The sequence below is a fragment of the Aythya fuligula genome, chromosome 3 (assembly GCF_009819795.1).
Source record: "Aythya fuligula isolate bAytFul2 chromosome 3, bAytFul2.pri, whole genome shotgun sequence".
NCBI lineage: Eukaryota > Metazoa > Chordata > Aves > Anseriformes > Anatidae > Aythya > Aythya fuligula.
The window spans coordinates 19,054,969-19,071,836 of record NC_045561.1 but is presented as its reverse complement, the minus strand read 5'-3'; the positions used below and the strand labels follow the sequence as shown (position 1 = coordinate 19,071,836).

General features: G+C 36.5%; 1 protein-coding gene across 1 annotated transcript in view; it reads left to right on the top strand.

Moving 5' to 3' along the window:
• USH2A (usherin) overlaps positions 1-16,868 on the top strand; it is a 396,028-nt gene that overhangs the window by 333,904 nt on the left and 45,256 nt on the right. The window contains 3 exon segments of the mRNA XM_032183742.1: positions 2,286-2,444; positions 3,627-3,789; positions 10,280-10,634. Of these exon segments, the coding sequence (XP_032039633.1) occupies positions 2,286-2,444; positions 3,627-3,789; positions 10,280-10,634 (677 nt within the window).

The window sequence follows — 16,868 nt, the reverse complement described above, 5'->3', positions numbered from 1 at the left end:
CATTTGCTTCATATTGACATCTGGATTCAGCTGTCCTTGCTTGTACTTAAGCTTCCTTGGGAACTCAGGTATTCTGAATAGTTCAAATTTTTAAGGTTTCTGGTGATTTTGCCTAGAATAAATGCACTTATCAGATGCAAAAAAAAAAAAAAAAAAAAAGAATTACATGAATTATGTGTCACTTCATAAGTTAGTAGACGTTTCTTGCTGAAATACCTGGTTTGTCATAAGGACTGGAGAAGAAGACTACCTTACCTTACCTCAGTAAAAAAAAAAAAATATTTCTTGCAGGAGCCATCTACTATACTTCAAGATCACCTCTCAGTTTTCCTTTGTACTATCCTGCACAACTTAAAAAGCTGTATTTCTGTTATTCTGTTCTTAATTATTTTTTCTTTGAAACTTTACACTGAGGAAAAAAAAAAAAAAAACATTGGTATTTTATCTGTTGTCTCCCTTCACCTCCTTCAGTGGTTAATATCAGCACCTTCTTCACAAAAACTGAGCTGTTGAATAAGCTTGAAGCCATGCCTCCAGTGCAGGGCTATTTTTTCATTTTTTTTAGTATAACAGCATTTCATTTGTCTAGCACCTAGTGAAGTAGCATATTCATATTTCTTTGGGATATTTATGTCCCACTTTTCTTTTGAGAATTGTAAAAACTTGGTATTTCAAAGATTTTTCTGATCTTCCAAAGTACATCTGTTTATAATACCATGAGGAAATTTGAAATCTTTCCAATTTCCTGTATATTTTTTTTAATGTGCATATTCATAACAGTGGAAAAAAATGCATTATTAGCTTCAGGGTGATAGTATCAACAAATATTCTTTATCAGAAATGCACCAAAGCCACAATTACAAGAAAGAAGGGACTTGTTTTCCAAATTAACAAACAAAGTTTCTCGAGATCTGGATGAGTCTCAGAACTGCTTAAAGGCATCTGGTTCTTGGTGCAGTCACAAAGAAATCTCTGTGACATCCAAAGTAGGTATTGTGTTGAAAGAACAACGTGCTCTTGCTAATCAGATGCATCTTGACTCATTTCAGAAAGGTACCTTGTCTATGTCTTCTTGTACTTTGTTTTTACTTAGGGCTATGCCTTAAGTGACTGCAGAATGAAGGAAATACACTTAACTGACAAACTCTTCATTGGTTATTCTCTTGGTTTTATGAAACCACTGCTGTCTGTGTAGAACAGTAGTAGAGAGACAATGAAAAGCCCATGTCCTAATTACTGGAAAATAATTGCTGTTATATTTTGTTCATGTACCCTGGATTCTTCTTTCACCCAAAGACACCAGTAAGGAAAAGAGTCTCATTTAGATAGTAGCTGGAGGCTTTCTGACTGTGAATATTGATGGGTCTGGAATCCAAGGATACAGAGATAGAGAGAGCTGCAGCCTAATGTAGCTCTTCTCTCTGCACCCTTTGAAAACAACCACTAGCCAAACAAACAAGAAAAAACAAACCAAACCAAACAAAACAAACAAAGGAAAACAAACAAACAAACAAACAAAAAACATTGAGAAGCGATGTGGAAAGAAACACAAAAAGATCCAGGAACTTCTGCCAGTCATTCTGAAGTGATGGTGTATGGCTTAGTGTGTTCTCTTGAAATATTAAATTTTTCATCTTCTCAACCGATCTGGAAAACAAAGAATTGACAGCATGGGAAGATGAATAGAGTGGGAAAATGTTTGAATTTGAACAAGATAGTAAAAATCAGTTTAATTTCTCTTCAACAAAAAATAAAAACTAATAGTTTGTTTTATATCAGATGAAATGATGTTGTAACCAATGTTTGTTGGTTAGTGTACTGTACTTTTCTAGTAGAAAAGGCTAAGCACCTACACTCAGGTACTGCTGCTGGGCTAACAAGGGATAATTTGCCAAATGGAGGCAATTCACTTTGATCATATGACTCTACACTCCAAAAGTGGTGCTTAGTAGCTGTTAGCTCTTCAAAATAAGGAAATAAAAGCTGCCTGATTCCCAATTATAAGGTCACTCCTCTTCCCAGAAGTAGCAATTGCAACACTTGCATTGACTGAATTGAATTTTGATTTTTAACTAAGAACTGTAATGTCTGTCTTCCAGTTACAATCTGCAGGTGGATCTTTTCCAGTTTATATTTAAATGGCTTTAGTTTCCAAAAGAGACAGTAGGCAAAACCTCCAGAGGGGCTTACATGTAAAATTGCATATGATGAATGTCTCTTTGAAGTTGTTGTGCACTGTTGTTAGTATTTCAGATAATCACTGGTTCTTCTCTGTTTCACAACAGGGATATTTGCTGTCAGTACGCCTTTGGAATACAACATCTTACTAAATGCAAGCAGCCCCGCTCTGCTAGTGAAGCCAGCAGGTCAGGAGCATTTTGCTTTTGTGGATGGCCTAGATCCCTATACCCTGTATGAGATAAGACTGCAAGCATGCCAGAATGGTAAGAGTTTTTTTTCAAAGACTCACCTCCATGACTGGAAAGAAATGGAGATTTGCCAAATAGATTCAACTCATGAAAACAGATAAAATAGTATTTCTACATCAGAGTGAAATGTTTACCTAGTGAAAAGAAAGCCTAGCACTGAATGAAGCATTAAATATTTCTCCATGTTATATCATGAATATTTTAAATGGAGATTTTAAAAATGTATTTTAGGTAATATGTACCTTTTTATTAAAAGCTATTCGCAATAGCATAACAATTATTGAAAATATGCATACAGAACAAAATGGATTCTGTAGCTGTTCACCTGGAAGAAATACTAATCACAGACACTAGAGCAGAGCCCAAAGATTAAAAAATTCCTTAAACTTAGTAGAAATTCTCAAAATCTGAAATCTTTCTAAACTAATACTTTAAAACCAATTCTGTTCTCACCTGCACTGGTGAAAGTTATAAGGAAGTCACTGATGGAGTTGCACTTATTTAAATGAGTCTTTAATAAATAAATGAGGCACCATTTCATTGGGAGCTTCTTGACTTGACATTCATCAGCTTTCACTGTACTATCTGTTATTTCTGGTAGCTTACTCTAGAAATTCTCAGTCCTGAATTCCATCTCAAAGAATGGATGGATGAAAAAAGCCAATTCTGTCACTGTCATCCTAGCATGTCAGTGAAATCCAAATTGGCTCCTTCTCAAATTTATCCAAAATTTTTATTATTTTAAGCCTCTTGTACTAATATATAACTTACTGGCCTACAGACATTGTTGCACATTGTAAATACCGTTATGAGATCCCAAAGAGTTTTTTGAGGACAGTATAATAGTTGTGATTAGACAGACAGCTTGAAAGGACATTTAAATAATTTACCATGGAAAAGATTCCCTAACCAGTGAATATTTTAATATGTTTTCTGTTTTGTTTTATTACAAATCATGAAGTGTTCTCTTCAAATCATGAAGTATTCAAAGTGTTCTCTTGGTTTTCACTTCCTTTGATTGTTTCATCCAGTAAATGTAGCCTTTGAATATTCCATTTGGAATATTTCCATTATTTACTCGTGCTTTGTATTATTTTCTTATTATTTTTTTTTTTCATTTCCATTATTTTCTTGTGCTTTCAATTTTTTTGGTCAAGGAAGAAACAGTTATTTCTAAACAAACTTCTCTTTTTGTAGGTGGGTGTGGAGTGGGTGGTCGCACATACTCAAGAACTGCTGAAGCACCTCCTAGCGGATTGAGCCCACCTATTGTTAAATCAATGGGATCTGCACTCATAGAAGTGAAATGGGCACCACCTAAGACACCAAATGGCATCATTACTAACTACTTTATTCACAGGTAAGTGCTTTATCACCTCAAATTCTGTAGCCATATTAAACTGTTAATTTCTTTATTCCTTGAATATTAGAAGGTGAAAAAATGTAGAAGTATATGGTAAAGTTTGTCTTGTTTCTTGCTTTTCAAATGCTATGGCAAGATGCTGATGTAGGGATAGACAAATTGAGAATGAGACCTGAGACAAGAATCTTATTCTACAGTAACAGAAAAAAGGTGAAAATACACTTTTTTTCAAAATCAAAGGAACAGGCAATAATTGAAAGATAAATGCTCATTGTGGGTGTTTGCATAGATGACTAGGTACCTTCTTCAGTCCTCTCTGATGGGCAATTGCGAAATTTGGAAAGGAAGTAGGAGTAATTCACTATTGTTGAGATTTTCAAACTCTGAAGTGATTTCTGAGTTCCTAACACAAAACGGTTTTCTAAGAGGAATTATGTACCTGTCTATGAGTAAGTAATCTGGAGTGTGATTATAGTACAGTTTCATTCTATAAAATCTTCCAATTAAATTATAGCTATTTATGTTCCTTGGTGTTTGAACTCAGCTGCCCTGTCTAGGTGGTTGACTTGACACATCCTCACTCCCTTAGAGGGCTTCATAAACTCTGTGTGAAGATTTTTCTGTAAAGATATTTGTGCTCTGCTACTTTGTTTATCAAAGTAGCAGAGCACTGACATCTACTGTGCCCATTGATTCTTTAAAAGCTAGCTGAAGGGTATATGAATAGCTTCTTGAATAGCTTCAGAAAGTCAGAGGACATAAAACTCAAGCCACGTGTTAGAAAAGGATTTAAACTCTAAATTTTCTTTTTTTTTTTTTTCTTTTTTTTTTTTCCAACTATAAACTTGTAGCAAACACATGCTGGGCTGAATCTGGCCTCCCACACAGAATTTGGGACATATTATTATGTTAGAGCTCTGACTGAGAAGACAGGGAAACAAATTACATTTTGAATCAGCAGTGATAATTAATATAAATTCACTTTTGCATTAAGCACGGTAGTCTCTAAAAATTCCTACTTTTTTGAAATACCTTTTTCTTTGCTCTTTTTAATTGTCTCATCAAAAAATACCAAGTTCTTCTCCTTTATAAAGAGAAATAAAGTGTACATTATAGCCTAAGACATGTCTTCACTCTGTTGGTTTTGTAAATAAAGCTGATGATTACTGCTGCTATTCCATGGCAGCCATAGAACAGGAAAACAGGAAATATAATGCAGAAAGCCTGCTTCAATGAAAAATACTGTAAATTGAATTTGACAGCATTTGATGGCATTTGATTATTCTAGTCACAGCCAAACAATGATATAAAGAGTAATATGAAACAGAATGTGTTACTGCCTAGCAGACTCAAAAGCAATAAACCTTCCTCCAATGTGACACAATCACTTCACAATCATAATTGTAGCCTGTTTGATACCTCTGAGTACAGCAGAAGGGCACTGACTGACATAGATACATTTTGTTTTTTATTTAAAGTGAAATGAAAATGGCGCACTGGGGCTCCAGATACAATCGTTATATTCACCTACATAGGCATGAATCACTTGGCAGTTATTTCAGCTGAAGTTTAAATGTGCTTAGACAACAACAATATCAAATCTTTCTCAGATAGCTGCAAAAAAATCAGAAATGGGATGTAAGAACATAGTTCTTTTTCATTTTGTAGCCACACATAGCCTTGCATTGTTGTAGCAGCAAAACTGCAGTATTTCCATGGGAGGTTATGGCATGTAATTTCTTCTTCATCATGTGCCTTTTCCTTACTGAATCACTTAGAAAATAAATTCATTTGACTCAAAACCTAGAATGTTTGGGGAGCTAGCATGGGTGTAGATCCTTGCATTAAAATGTCAGGACTCGTTCTTGCTACTCAAATTAATAAAAACACTGGCAAGTTCACAGACATTTTGTCAGAAACTAAAAATTAAAATCTTAGTTAATGATAAAAAAGATGGTGACATTTTATTTTTGATTCATATAACAATAATAAACACAGATCTGAGGCTTTTAAACTTTTCCAGAAAAGACCACAACTTAGAAGAGATTGTGAATGAGAAAAGATGTGGTTCATGAGACAATCACCTAATCTACTTCTCTTTCCATTCATCATTACATAACATCGTTGTGACAGAGAAATTGCTACCCTGGAAAAATAATATTATGGAAATAGATAATATATTTCTTGCTGTATTTTAATAAGATATACATGTACTTCACATCAGCTAATGGAACTGCTCTCTATTGATGACCAGTATGCACTGTATAAGATGCACAAGATGACTCCTAATATTTCCAGTAAAATTATAAGGATTTGGGTTCATATCTGGCTTAAGGGAGTCTGAATTTTTGCCAGTGTCTACATCATGCTCAGCAAGATTATGTTATTTAGTACAAGTATGTGAGATTGTAATGTAGCTCATTAGCTGAGCGATCCTGATGGTGAAAATGTAGCAGAAAAAAATCAACAGGCAATTTAAGACACAGGAGATGTCTCCATGGCTGTTAACTGTTCTGACTTGCAGTGCAGAGGCTTCTAGATTGATTCTTTATGATGACTTAATTGCTTACCCTTATACCATTACCATGAACTACACCAAGGACAGCTTCCAAGGCACACATACATGTATTAGTAGATGGTTTAATATAAAAATCCTTATGGATGGATATGTCAATAGGTATGAGAACTCATGAAGGATTTTATTTATACCTGTAATTGATGTAATACCTAATCTAGCTTAGCATGTTATATGCAGTAGTCTCAATTTCCTTTGGTACATTTTTTATAGCAATGCTTGTAAATAGGGAGAAAAAAAAAAGGAAAGAGAAAAATATGCAAATCACATAGTATAGATGTGTGTATAGATTGGTGTTGTAAACAAATGGCAAGTGAAGCTTGCTTTGTTTAGTTGGATATGAAGCTGGGGGAGAGGGTGGAGGTGAAGGGGGTACATTGCTGGTGCTGCATTGTTTCCCCGCGAAATCATTTCAGAATGTTTTACCCTAGGAATAGCAGACACCACAAAAACCATTACTTTTGTGTTCATGTTGAAAGATAAACATATGGAGAAGTTGACCTCTAAGACCTCAGGGATTCACTGAGTCTTCCTCCACATAAGGAAACTGAGGGGTAAGAGTTGCAGTTAGTGTTGTAGTCCTCTGCATACAGCTCTATAGTCATCTGTCACAAAGAAGATTATGTTCTCCTCTTTGTTTCATCTGGCTCCAATTGGCTGTGGGGCAGGGAGAGTTTGCCCTTATAAAAATAACTGTATCTGAGCATCTTCAAAATGAATGTAAGCAGCAAATCAGACTATGCAGATTAAGGGACAGCTTCCAGCTCTTGGAAATGTTATTCTCCTTTGCAGCTCATTGTACATAAGAAACGCTTCCAGTTAAATGAGCAGTTGAATCTTAAATCTTAAGATGATTGAAATGATTACAGACTGTTCAACCACTTCTGTTCAAAGTTTATTCATACACGAAGATACTCTGTTTTTTAGCACCACAGATGGAACCATTTACCTAACCATAAGTTTCATTCATTAAATATTCAGCAGTAATAAGATCTAAATACTTAACCAGACTACATTGTACAGCTTTACCTGTGGATGAGCTTACTGTTGGTAGCATATTTGATCTTTCAGTGTGAAAAAACTGTTTATCACAGAATTTGTAGAATTTATAAAACATAAATGTATGTATTCATTTAAGTGTCAGTGCTTCGCCAGACAAGACAGATATTACATGGAACTGTATTGTGCTATAATATACTCTCTATTCACTTATCAGCAGAGATCTTTAGGCATGTTTCTGAGCACACAGGGAGAAGACTATGTATTTAGGTGCATTAAAAAGGCATAGTAGCGATTCATCTTTCGGAATTGTATGCCTTGCGCTAAGTCATTGAACAAGATCCAAGCAATAGTTCTGCAGAGGGCTGGTACTAAAAATATCTGATGGAATTTGAGGATCAAGAGGAGATTTTGTATCTCCACATGTCTAGACATCTATTTCATTGTGTTGCAAGAGAGAATTGCTTGAGAATGTTTCCTTCCAGTTCTATGTGCCATTATTCACCCAGTTCTGCCAACCAGTTCTCAGTATCAACATAGATGTCCTGGTTTCATTTAGAACAGAATTAATTTTCTTCCTAGTAGCTGGTGGAATGCTGTGTTTTGGCTTAGGATGAGAAGAGTGCTGATAACACCCCGATGTTTTAATTGTTGCAGAGCAGTGCTTATACCAAGCCAAGGACATCTCAGCCTTTTGCTCTGTCCTGCCAACAGGCAGGCTGGGGGTGCAGTAAGAGCTGGGAGGGGACAGACCCAGGACAGGTGACCCAAACTAGCCAAAGGGGTATTCCATACCATCTGACGTCATGCTAAACAATATATAGGGGTGGCTAGCCGGGGGGAGGGGGCCGGACTGCTCGGGGTTAGGCTGGGCATCGGTCAGCGGGTGGTGAGCAATTGCATTGTGCATCACTTGTTTGTACATATTATTATTACTTTCCTATTATCACCATTGTAACATTATTGTTATTATTGTTATTATTATTTTGTTATTATTATTTTCCTGTCTTATTAAACTGTCTTTATCTCAACTCACGGGCTTCACTTTCCATTTCTCTCCCCCGTCCCAGAGAGGGAGGGGGGAGGGTGAGCGAACGGCTGCGTGGTATTTAGCTGCCAGCCGGGTTAAACCATGACAGTATCTTATAATTTGCCTGGTTTACCACTCTAGAGACATTTTACCTCAAAACACTTGTATTTTCAATAATGCGTTAACGATTTAAAATACACAGTGCCCGTATAGCCTGCTTATCTCAGAGTTTGGCAAAAGTTCTTTCATTTCATGTAAGAAAATAATGTGCTCATACATGCCTTACTTATGTATACACACAAAGGATGAATAAACAGCTGTGTACACACATTTATTCTTTATATTCTTTATGTTTGCCTTATGTACCTGAGTATGTTTTATTACAAAGAAGCTAAGATTGTCCATTTAAATAAAAATATGCATTTTTGTATTTTTCAAGTAATACTGGGATTGATCTAACAAAATAAAAACCAAAATAATTCTGCAAAATGCAGATTTTCTCTTGCCAAAAAAATGTTCTTCATCTTCTCTGTGTGTGTAGTGATGATGACACCTGGTAGTCAGACAAACTAATTTTACTTCTGTGAATTTGCCCTACTTGCAATAAAAGTGGCAGATAATGTAATTTGTTTTTTGTTGTTGGCAAGGAGGGTGAAAGTGCTTTTACGTTCTGCAAAGGCCAAGGTTCTTGTGAAGAGTAGGGAAAATACTTAAATTCATGTGCAGTAAAGCACAACTGTCACCGAGATTTATCACAGTGTTTAAATGTAACCAACTTAATTTCACACAAACATTTTTATGCCAAGTGAAAGAATTGATTTGATAACTCTGTTTTGAAGATGAGTGCTTTCCCTTTTACATCTGTTGTAAATTATATATTAGAAGGGGACACATTAGAAAGGGGGTGAGGCTCATCTGTAATCTCCTCTGATACTCAGAATAGGTCCTAAACAAGCAGATGTAGTAGGAATGGATGCTACATACACACACACATGTATGTGTGTGTGTATGTATACATACATGTATATACATAAAGAAAAAGTAAGTATAAATATTAAAATAAAAATCTATATGTGCCAAAAGCCTACGCAATGAATTGTCTTTATATATCTAAGCTTGTATTTTTGTATAAGTTTGTGTTTTTGAAACAAAAAAAACACTGGAAAAAATACACAGTTTATTATAAAAAGCACTCCTTGTGATATTTTAATGAGTTTTTCTGGTATAGCTGCAAATTCTGCTGAGTTTATGCACAAGGGATTACTTATTCTATTTGCAAGAACAAATGGGATGCTTATTGTGAGGAAACTAGAATAAAAAAGTGCGCAGCCTTTGTTTTGAGGCCATGTTATTCTATTTATCCCTTGTTCACTAGGTAACGTTTTTCTTTCACATTTGTGCTAATTTTCTGTAAATGAGGGATCCTCAGATGAGTATCTCCATAAATAGTTTGATTTTCAGAAATGTTGAAAACTTGCACACATATTGCAATTTAAGTCATTATTTTAACAACTTAAAATGTGCTTCAAATTTCATGTTCTAAATTTTGAAATTTGAAATACCTGATGTGTTCTATCCTGAAAGAACAATGTGGTATTATATTGTAAATCTGATACTACAGAGTGTGACAGCACACCTGTTTGCAGTGTTTTATCGTATTCTGGATGAATAATGATTAAATATTTGCCTGAAAATCTCTTCTTCACTACTCAAGCAACTGACATGGGTTCACGGAAATACATTTAAGGCAAAATGACTTATAGGTAATACCTCATGTGTGTGTAATGTATAGAAATATGTTCTGTACTTTTGGGAGTTACAAGCTGAACTTAGATCTCCAGGACCCATTACCATGTGACTGATTGCTTTTGATTTCATTTCAGACGTCCTGTGGGCAGTCAGGAAGAGTTGCTTTTGTTCATTTGGACCGAGGGAGCTTTGGAATTTGTTGATGCATCTGATGCTCTACAGCCTTTTACTCTCTACGAGTATCGTATTAGAGCCCAAAATGCTGTGGGGTCAGTAGACAGCCTGTGGGCCTCAACCCGAACTCTGGAGGCTTCCCCATGGGGCATGGGAGCCCCTGAAGCACAAGCAACAAGTCCATACTCAGTGCATTTGAACTGGACCCAGCCTGTTTCTCCCAATGGTGTTATATCTCTGTATCGAGTAGTCTATCAAGAAAAGCACAGTGATCCAACATTGAGCATCCCAGCTGTTACTGCACTAACTGTGATGGTAAGAACTATACAACAAAACCAGGTTTTGGTTGTTTTTATGCTGCTTTGATCTCTGTGGTATTTTTAAAATCTCATTTAACATGGATTTAAAAAGTGGGTTTTCCCAATTGCTAAGTAGGTTTTTGGTTTAAATTTTGGATTTAGCCCAGTGAAGACTGAAACATTTCACATTAATATCTATTCCTTGGTAAATGCAAGTCAATTGCTCAAAAACATAAATAGGCCATGTCTTGAGGAATGCATGCATTTAATTTTGTCTGCCTTGCTCTGAGAATACTTTGTCTGATTGTCAAAATAGTTTCACGGAATCTGCACAAAGAAGAGCAAAATCTGCTCTTCTTGCATCTAATACTAGTTTTGTAATTCAGTTGGATTCATAAATTGAATGAATTCATTAGTAATTAAATAGTTCATAAATGCAAAGCATTTGCATGAATACACTTTTGTAAAAATTCCCCTCATAATTCATTAGTAATATAAGCAGATCTACTTTTACTTCCATTACACTTACATACAATAAAACATTACTTTGCACTGTTAAGATACCTTTACCTTCAAAAGACTTTATGAACATGACCATCCATAAATATAACATTCCTATTCAGTATGTGGATGAATAGACAGGGCAGGTGGTTCCGTGAACTGACTAACATGATGCAAATCAGTGACAGAAGTGGTTGTAGTTAGTGCACTTACCACTACTCCTCCCATCTATATGTTACATACTAGCCCTTCTACAAAGACAGCATATAGAGAAGAAATAGAACTGCAGTGCTATATATGACGATAGCTACTGGATTTGGCAGCCTCCCGAAAACAGTTTTTAGAAGGTGTTTCAGCTGGTTGTAATAAGGTTGGGTTTCCATAGCAGTGCCACCTCAACTCCATAAACCTAGAATTTTGTCTAAATGAAATTCATAGGCCATGTTAACATTGGATAATTCTGGAACTCCTCTAAATTCCTAACTAACCAATTAAGAATACTAAATAGTATTATGTTTGTTATTCATGTAGGATCCTAAAGGACATACTCTGGAATACCCAGTATAGTAACCTTGAAGTAACTTCCTTAGACAAATCTTGACATTAAAACATGGGCAAAGTTTCCAACTCAGGAATCTTATGTACTTTTGTGGTCATACAGTTCCAAAACAGTTTAGTGTCTAGCTTCTTGGGTGGATGGCTAAAGATATATTAATAGTAATAATAATAATAATAATAAAAAAATAAATAAATAAAAAAAAAACAGGTTCTGAACTGAATGATAGAAATATGTACTTTTGGCTTCTGAAAGCCAAAAATTGTATTTCTGTTATATGGTATGCTAACTTTTAAAGTAGATTGGAATTCTAAAGGTATTGAATTTCAGTAGGATTGTTGTATTTTGCTCCTTTAACTTGTTTCAAAAAAAAAAAAAAAAAAAAAAAAAAAGCACAACCATAACAGTGATGGAACACCTAAAATTTTAAATGACAGGGCTTCTACTAATACTCTGCTTCAGCAGCATGCAGTGTGTTGCTGAGCATCAGAATTGACCTGGCTAGTCATGCATTGCAATACCTTCTAAGCATGCCAACAAAAACAGAAAATGTCCAAGATGGTTGTGTTGTGGGTAATAAAACCTACCAGAATGGCCTTTTAAATAATGTTGCCACAGTGTGTTTCTTTAACAGCATCAGTTAAAGGCCTTTCAAATTAACAAGCTATTATTTACTGAAATAGTATTTTCCTGACTCCAAAATCCTTTATTTTCCCCAAACACTATCCTGACTCAAAATGTCATTCTGGCAGCATATGCATGTTTGTTCTACTAATGCTGCACTGAAGCTGACTTGCATGTTTTTCGTACTCTCCTTTGTCATGACTGTTTATCAATTATTAGTTTTTGCTACGCTCTTTTATTTTTAAACATGATATTACCATTTGGGGAGAAATCTTTCTGCAAAGATCTTCCATCAGTTGCACTCACTTTAAGCTGTTGCAGCTACACTAACTCAATAGAGTTGTTGCCTATTTTACAACAAGGAGCTGAGATCTGAATCCTTCCTCTTCTGAACCTAACGGAACAGCTAAAGCTTTGAATCAAAGTTATTGACATAGAGTGCATGGAGTTCTGTTATCAAAGATATCTTCTGGAGGTCAGGTCAATTATCCTAACAAGAGAAAACCTGGACAGCAACTTTCAAAGTTATAGTCCCTTTAAAATAGAGTTTTATCATAAAATTGCTGATATACCCTTAACTGTAGCTTTGTGAATGAGACACTTTAATTAAAATGTAATTTTATTGAAGGAACTAGCATTCCAATGATTAAACTTCTGCCCCTTTAAAATATAGCTTTCAGGGGTACTAAGCTAAATCATTTAATCTCCTAAAGCATCTCTATTGGAGCTCCCTCGTGGGATATGCCATTAGTCATTCTCTCACACAAGCTTGCATGTTACAAGCAAGACTTAAAGTATTAAGTGAGCAATGAGTTCAGTCCTTTATTTAATCTGTTAGACTCCATTCTTATCCCATTAGATTATTCCAGAGAAAAAGCAGTGCTAGAATCACAGTAGCCGATCCCACCCTTGCTCTCATTGGTTGCAGCCCAGTTGCCTGCCACAGCACATAATGCTTGCCCAAAATCCAAAGTATAAATACAATCCTGGTGGCACTGCAGGATACAAATTAAGGGCTTGCAATTGCCACTGCAGACTGTTATAATGTAGCAGCTTCTTTTCCATCCATTTCAAAAGCCAAATGAGAAGCATCTTCTGGGTTTTCAAACCATTTGACAGACTTACCCAGTCTACCTTCCCAAAATGTAGCTATTCACTCTCCATTGAAGGTTAATTAATCTGTACTTGAATTAACATGTTGAAGTTATGGCTGTCCAGTACCGTAAAGTAATCACCAATCCCTTGAAATTCTGCACTGCCTATGGAGATAAAAATGAGAACTTCATTCTGAGAGTAAAAGTGGCTGCCACTCATACGAAGGAGGATCTCCCTGCAGCGTAAGCAGCAGATGATGTACACATGAGCCATTTTGCTGGTTTGCAGTTAAAGAGTGGTGTCACCCATCTTCCTAGCTTGCTTGGCCAGGAGTGTAGTGATGGATGGTATGTGACAGCAAGTTAAACTGACATTCTGGTTTATTTGCAGAATGAAGTCAAGTCAAGACTGGTTATAGTGCAAGCTGCTTCCACAGTGTCTTCCTGATACATTTTAACCCTTTAAAGGGAGAATGATATTTAGGGCCTTGTTGACAACACTAATGTAAGACAGATGTGTTTACAGGGCAATGGATTGACAGTAAGTTCTCGTTTACAGAACACTGCAGAAAATGACTAGATTGTCAAAGATGATGTCTCCCTCTTCTGAACATAGGGCTTAAGCTTGTCAATGCAGCACCCACAGCTGATTTTACTGTAAGGCCAGTACCACAAATGGCAGCAAAGCATCAGAGCTGTTTAACTGCTGCGTGTCAAACATGGCTGTGAAGTTAAAATGTTTGGACTTTTCCTTGGTAGATGTATAGCAGATAAGTAATGCTGTCTCTCCCATGACAATTGTATCAAGTACTTGGTTGCTTACCATGAGCAGGAGAATTCAAACAAACCACAAAGATAAGCAAAAAAATATAAGAATGTGGAGCTGTTGGAATGCTTGGAGGACAAGAGAAAGCAAAAAGCATCCGGAGCTGAGGGTTGTAAAGAAAAACCCTGCCTGCATTCAGCAGTGCCCCCTGTTGTTATGTAGAAGTAAGGCCTGTGTTCTGTGTTAATGTGTTATGTAGAATTAAGGCCTGTGTGTCAAGCCTGCCTCAGCAGCGTGTGATGAAAAGTACAGTGTGCTTGTTACAGGTTGCAAGAGAGAAGTGTGTGCATTACAGACCTTATTCCTTGATAATCTTACATCTGTGCCTACCTGGAACCACACATCTACTCACATTGTGTTTTGCAATATGAAGCCCTCCTGCCAAATTTATCCTACCAGGCTTTTTTGGCATACCTAAGTCAGCTTAGGGTGTAAAAAATTAATATGTCTCTTAGCTGATAACACTGCACCAGCAAAGCCCTTGGTTTGGATGTAGCTATGCTAACAGTTGAGAACATATGTTGGCTTACCTTACATTATTTGGGGAGGTGGTATGTAACTACAGTGGCCAAGCTTCTCTTGGCAGATGCTTCATGTCTGGTAGGCAAATCTGTAGACATATTGCAGAATAGCAATAATAATAGAGGCCTTGGTAGGAGAATAAGGCTTTGGCTTGCATGATTTTGCTTTAATAACCAAACAATAATTTGTATATTAAATGTTCAACCAGAATAAAAATAAGAAAATAGCAACTGCTTATTGTAAAGCTCTATATAACATATATTGGAAATAAAAAGTGGCCAGTACTGCCATATACACAAGGTCCCTATGCAGGATTTTACAGATCTCTGCAATCTTGCATCCAGAGTTAGCTCAAGTCTATTTATCACATTCAGAAATACTTAACACATCTGTGTGTGATCTTTCATTTTTGTATCCTCTAGTAGACCAGTCAGCATTTGGCAACATTGGATGTAACTTACAACATGATTATTAACCTCCTTGTATATGGCATTATTCAGAAGTTCAATATGCAGGACTGTACATGAAAACTTCCTTATAGAAGAGGGAATGTAGACCACAGGCACAAGAAAAATATGCCAAAGAGAGAGACCAGTAAAACTTTTTTATACATTCCTGTTTCAGATACCTGGGAAGTGGACTGCACTGTAAATGGAGGAATCCCTGCACAAGCCATAAATTCAGAATATGTGCTACTTAGCAAAGAATGAAAGCTGTAAACGGCAGTGGAGGGCAAAAGTTAATTAGGCTCCTGTGCTGCTGTTAGCAAGTGGAAAGTATCCCCAACTAGAAACAAGATGGCTGCTCCAGCAGTGCCCTAGTACAGCCAAAAGATCAGATCCTTAGCTATGCAAGGGCTTCTGGGTTAGGGGGAAATCATACACAGATGACTAATTTTTTTATGGTTCACAGCCGATCAAAGTGAAATTCAGCAGCTGTTCAGGACAAGTGACCACTCTAACGGCTGTAATATAACCCGCTAAATAGAGAGGGAATTGCATGAGAGCAAGAGGTTAGCTGTGATTATCGGCAGGTGAGTGCTTTATTGAAGTTGAAAGACCATTAACATTGATGGAGTAATTATTTCAACTTGAAAGTAATTACCTTGATGGGTGATAACTTCTCCAGTGTTCCCAGATTTGATTGGACCAAACAATTGTGAACTCTTGAAGCCTAGAAAAATATTACAACAATACTGCAATGTTTAAATTACTGAAACCATTGTTAAAGTATTTTAATTATGCCTAACACTGGAAAAGATTTTAACTTACAACAACTGGTGACCTCTCATGTATAGAGACATTTGCTTTCTAATTTCAATGAAATGACCCACACCTACCACGTGTGTGCTATATGTGATGGGTTTGCAAATGAATCATTTGATTTAAATGCAGTTTTTAAGACTCAGAGCCTCGTTAGCACAGTTTCAGGAAGGGCTTGTACTGGAACTGCTGTAATTGTTTTATTTGCCAGGAAGCCCAATAATATAAAATGCTTCCTGTGCTTTAGTCTCTAGACTAACGTCTGTTAAGCTTGTGCAGAATGAATACAGGACAAGTGCTCCTTCACGTTGAAGGCTGATTAAAAAAAAAAAAAAAAAAAAAGTGTGAGAGGCAATCTGTGTCTCACAGATTCTGTTGTTTCCATGCTGCTGCAGAATATGCTGGTTTTGGCACTACAGCTCTGTTTAAATAAGCATTTGGATTGGCACTATGATGCCCCTCCAGAAACTGATTAAGTGCTTCAGTAAGCCCCACCTATCAAGACAGACATGTAGAATTGTCTAATTAGAGCAGAAAGGATGAAAGGGATTGTTGCACAACTTCACTGATTTTGAAGTACCATGGTAATAGAACTGGATGAGAACAGGGAGAGAGGAAGAGAGAGACTCCAGATCCAGCCACTTCTATTTATTGCTGTAACCAAAGCTGCTTCAGTGACTCCCTGGATGCTTTCAGCAGCCACAGAAACATAACTTTAGACCCTGGTGGAGTTCTGCCAAGAATTAAAGAATCCTTGTGAATTAGGATGCGGGGCAGTAGGGAAAGGTTTATTTGGCATCTGTGAGGTCTTAATATGTTGTCGGGTGACTGGTGGTTGGAATTAGTGAAGGTTACAGTAAGAAAG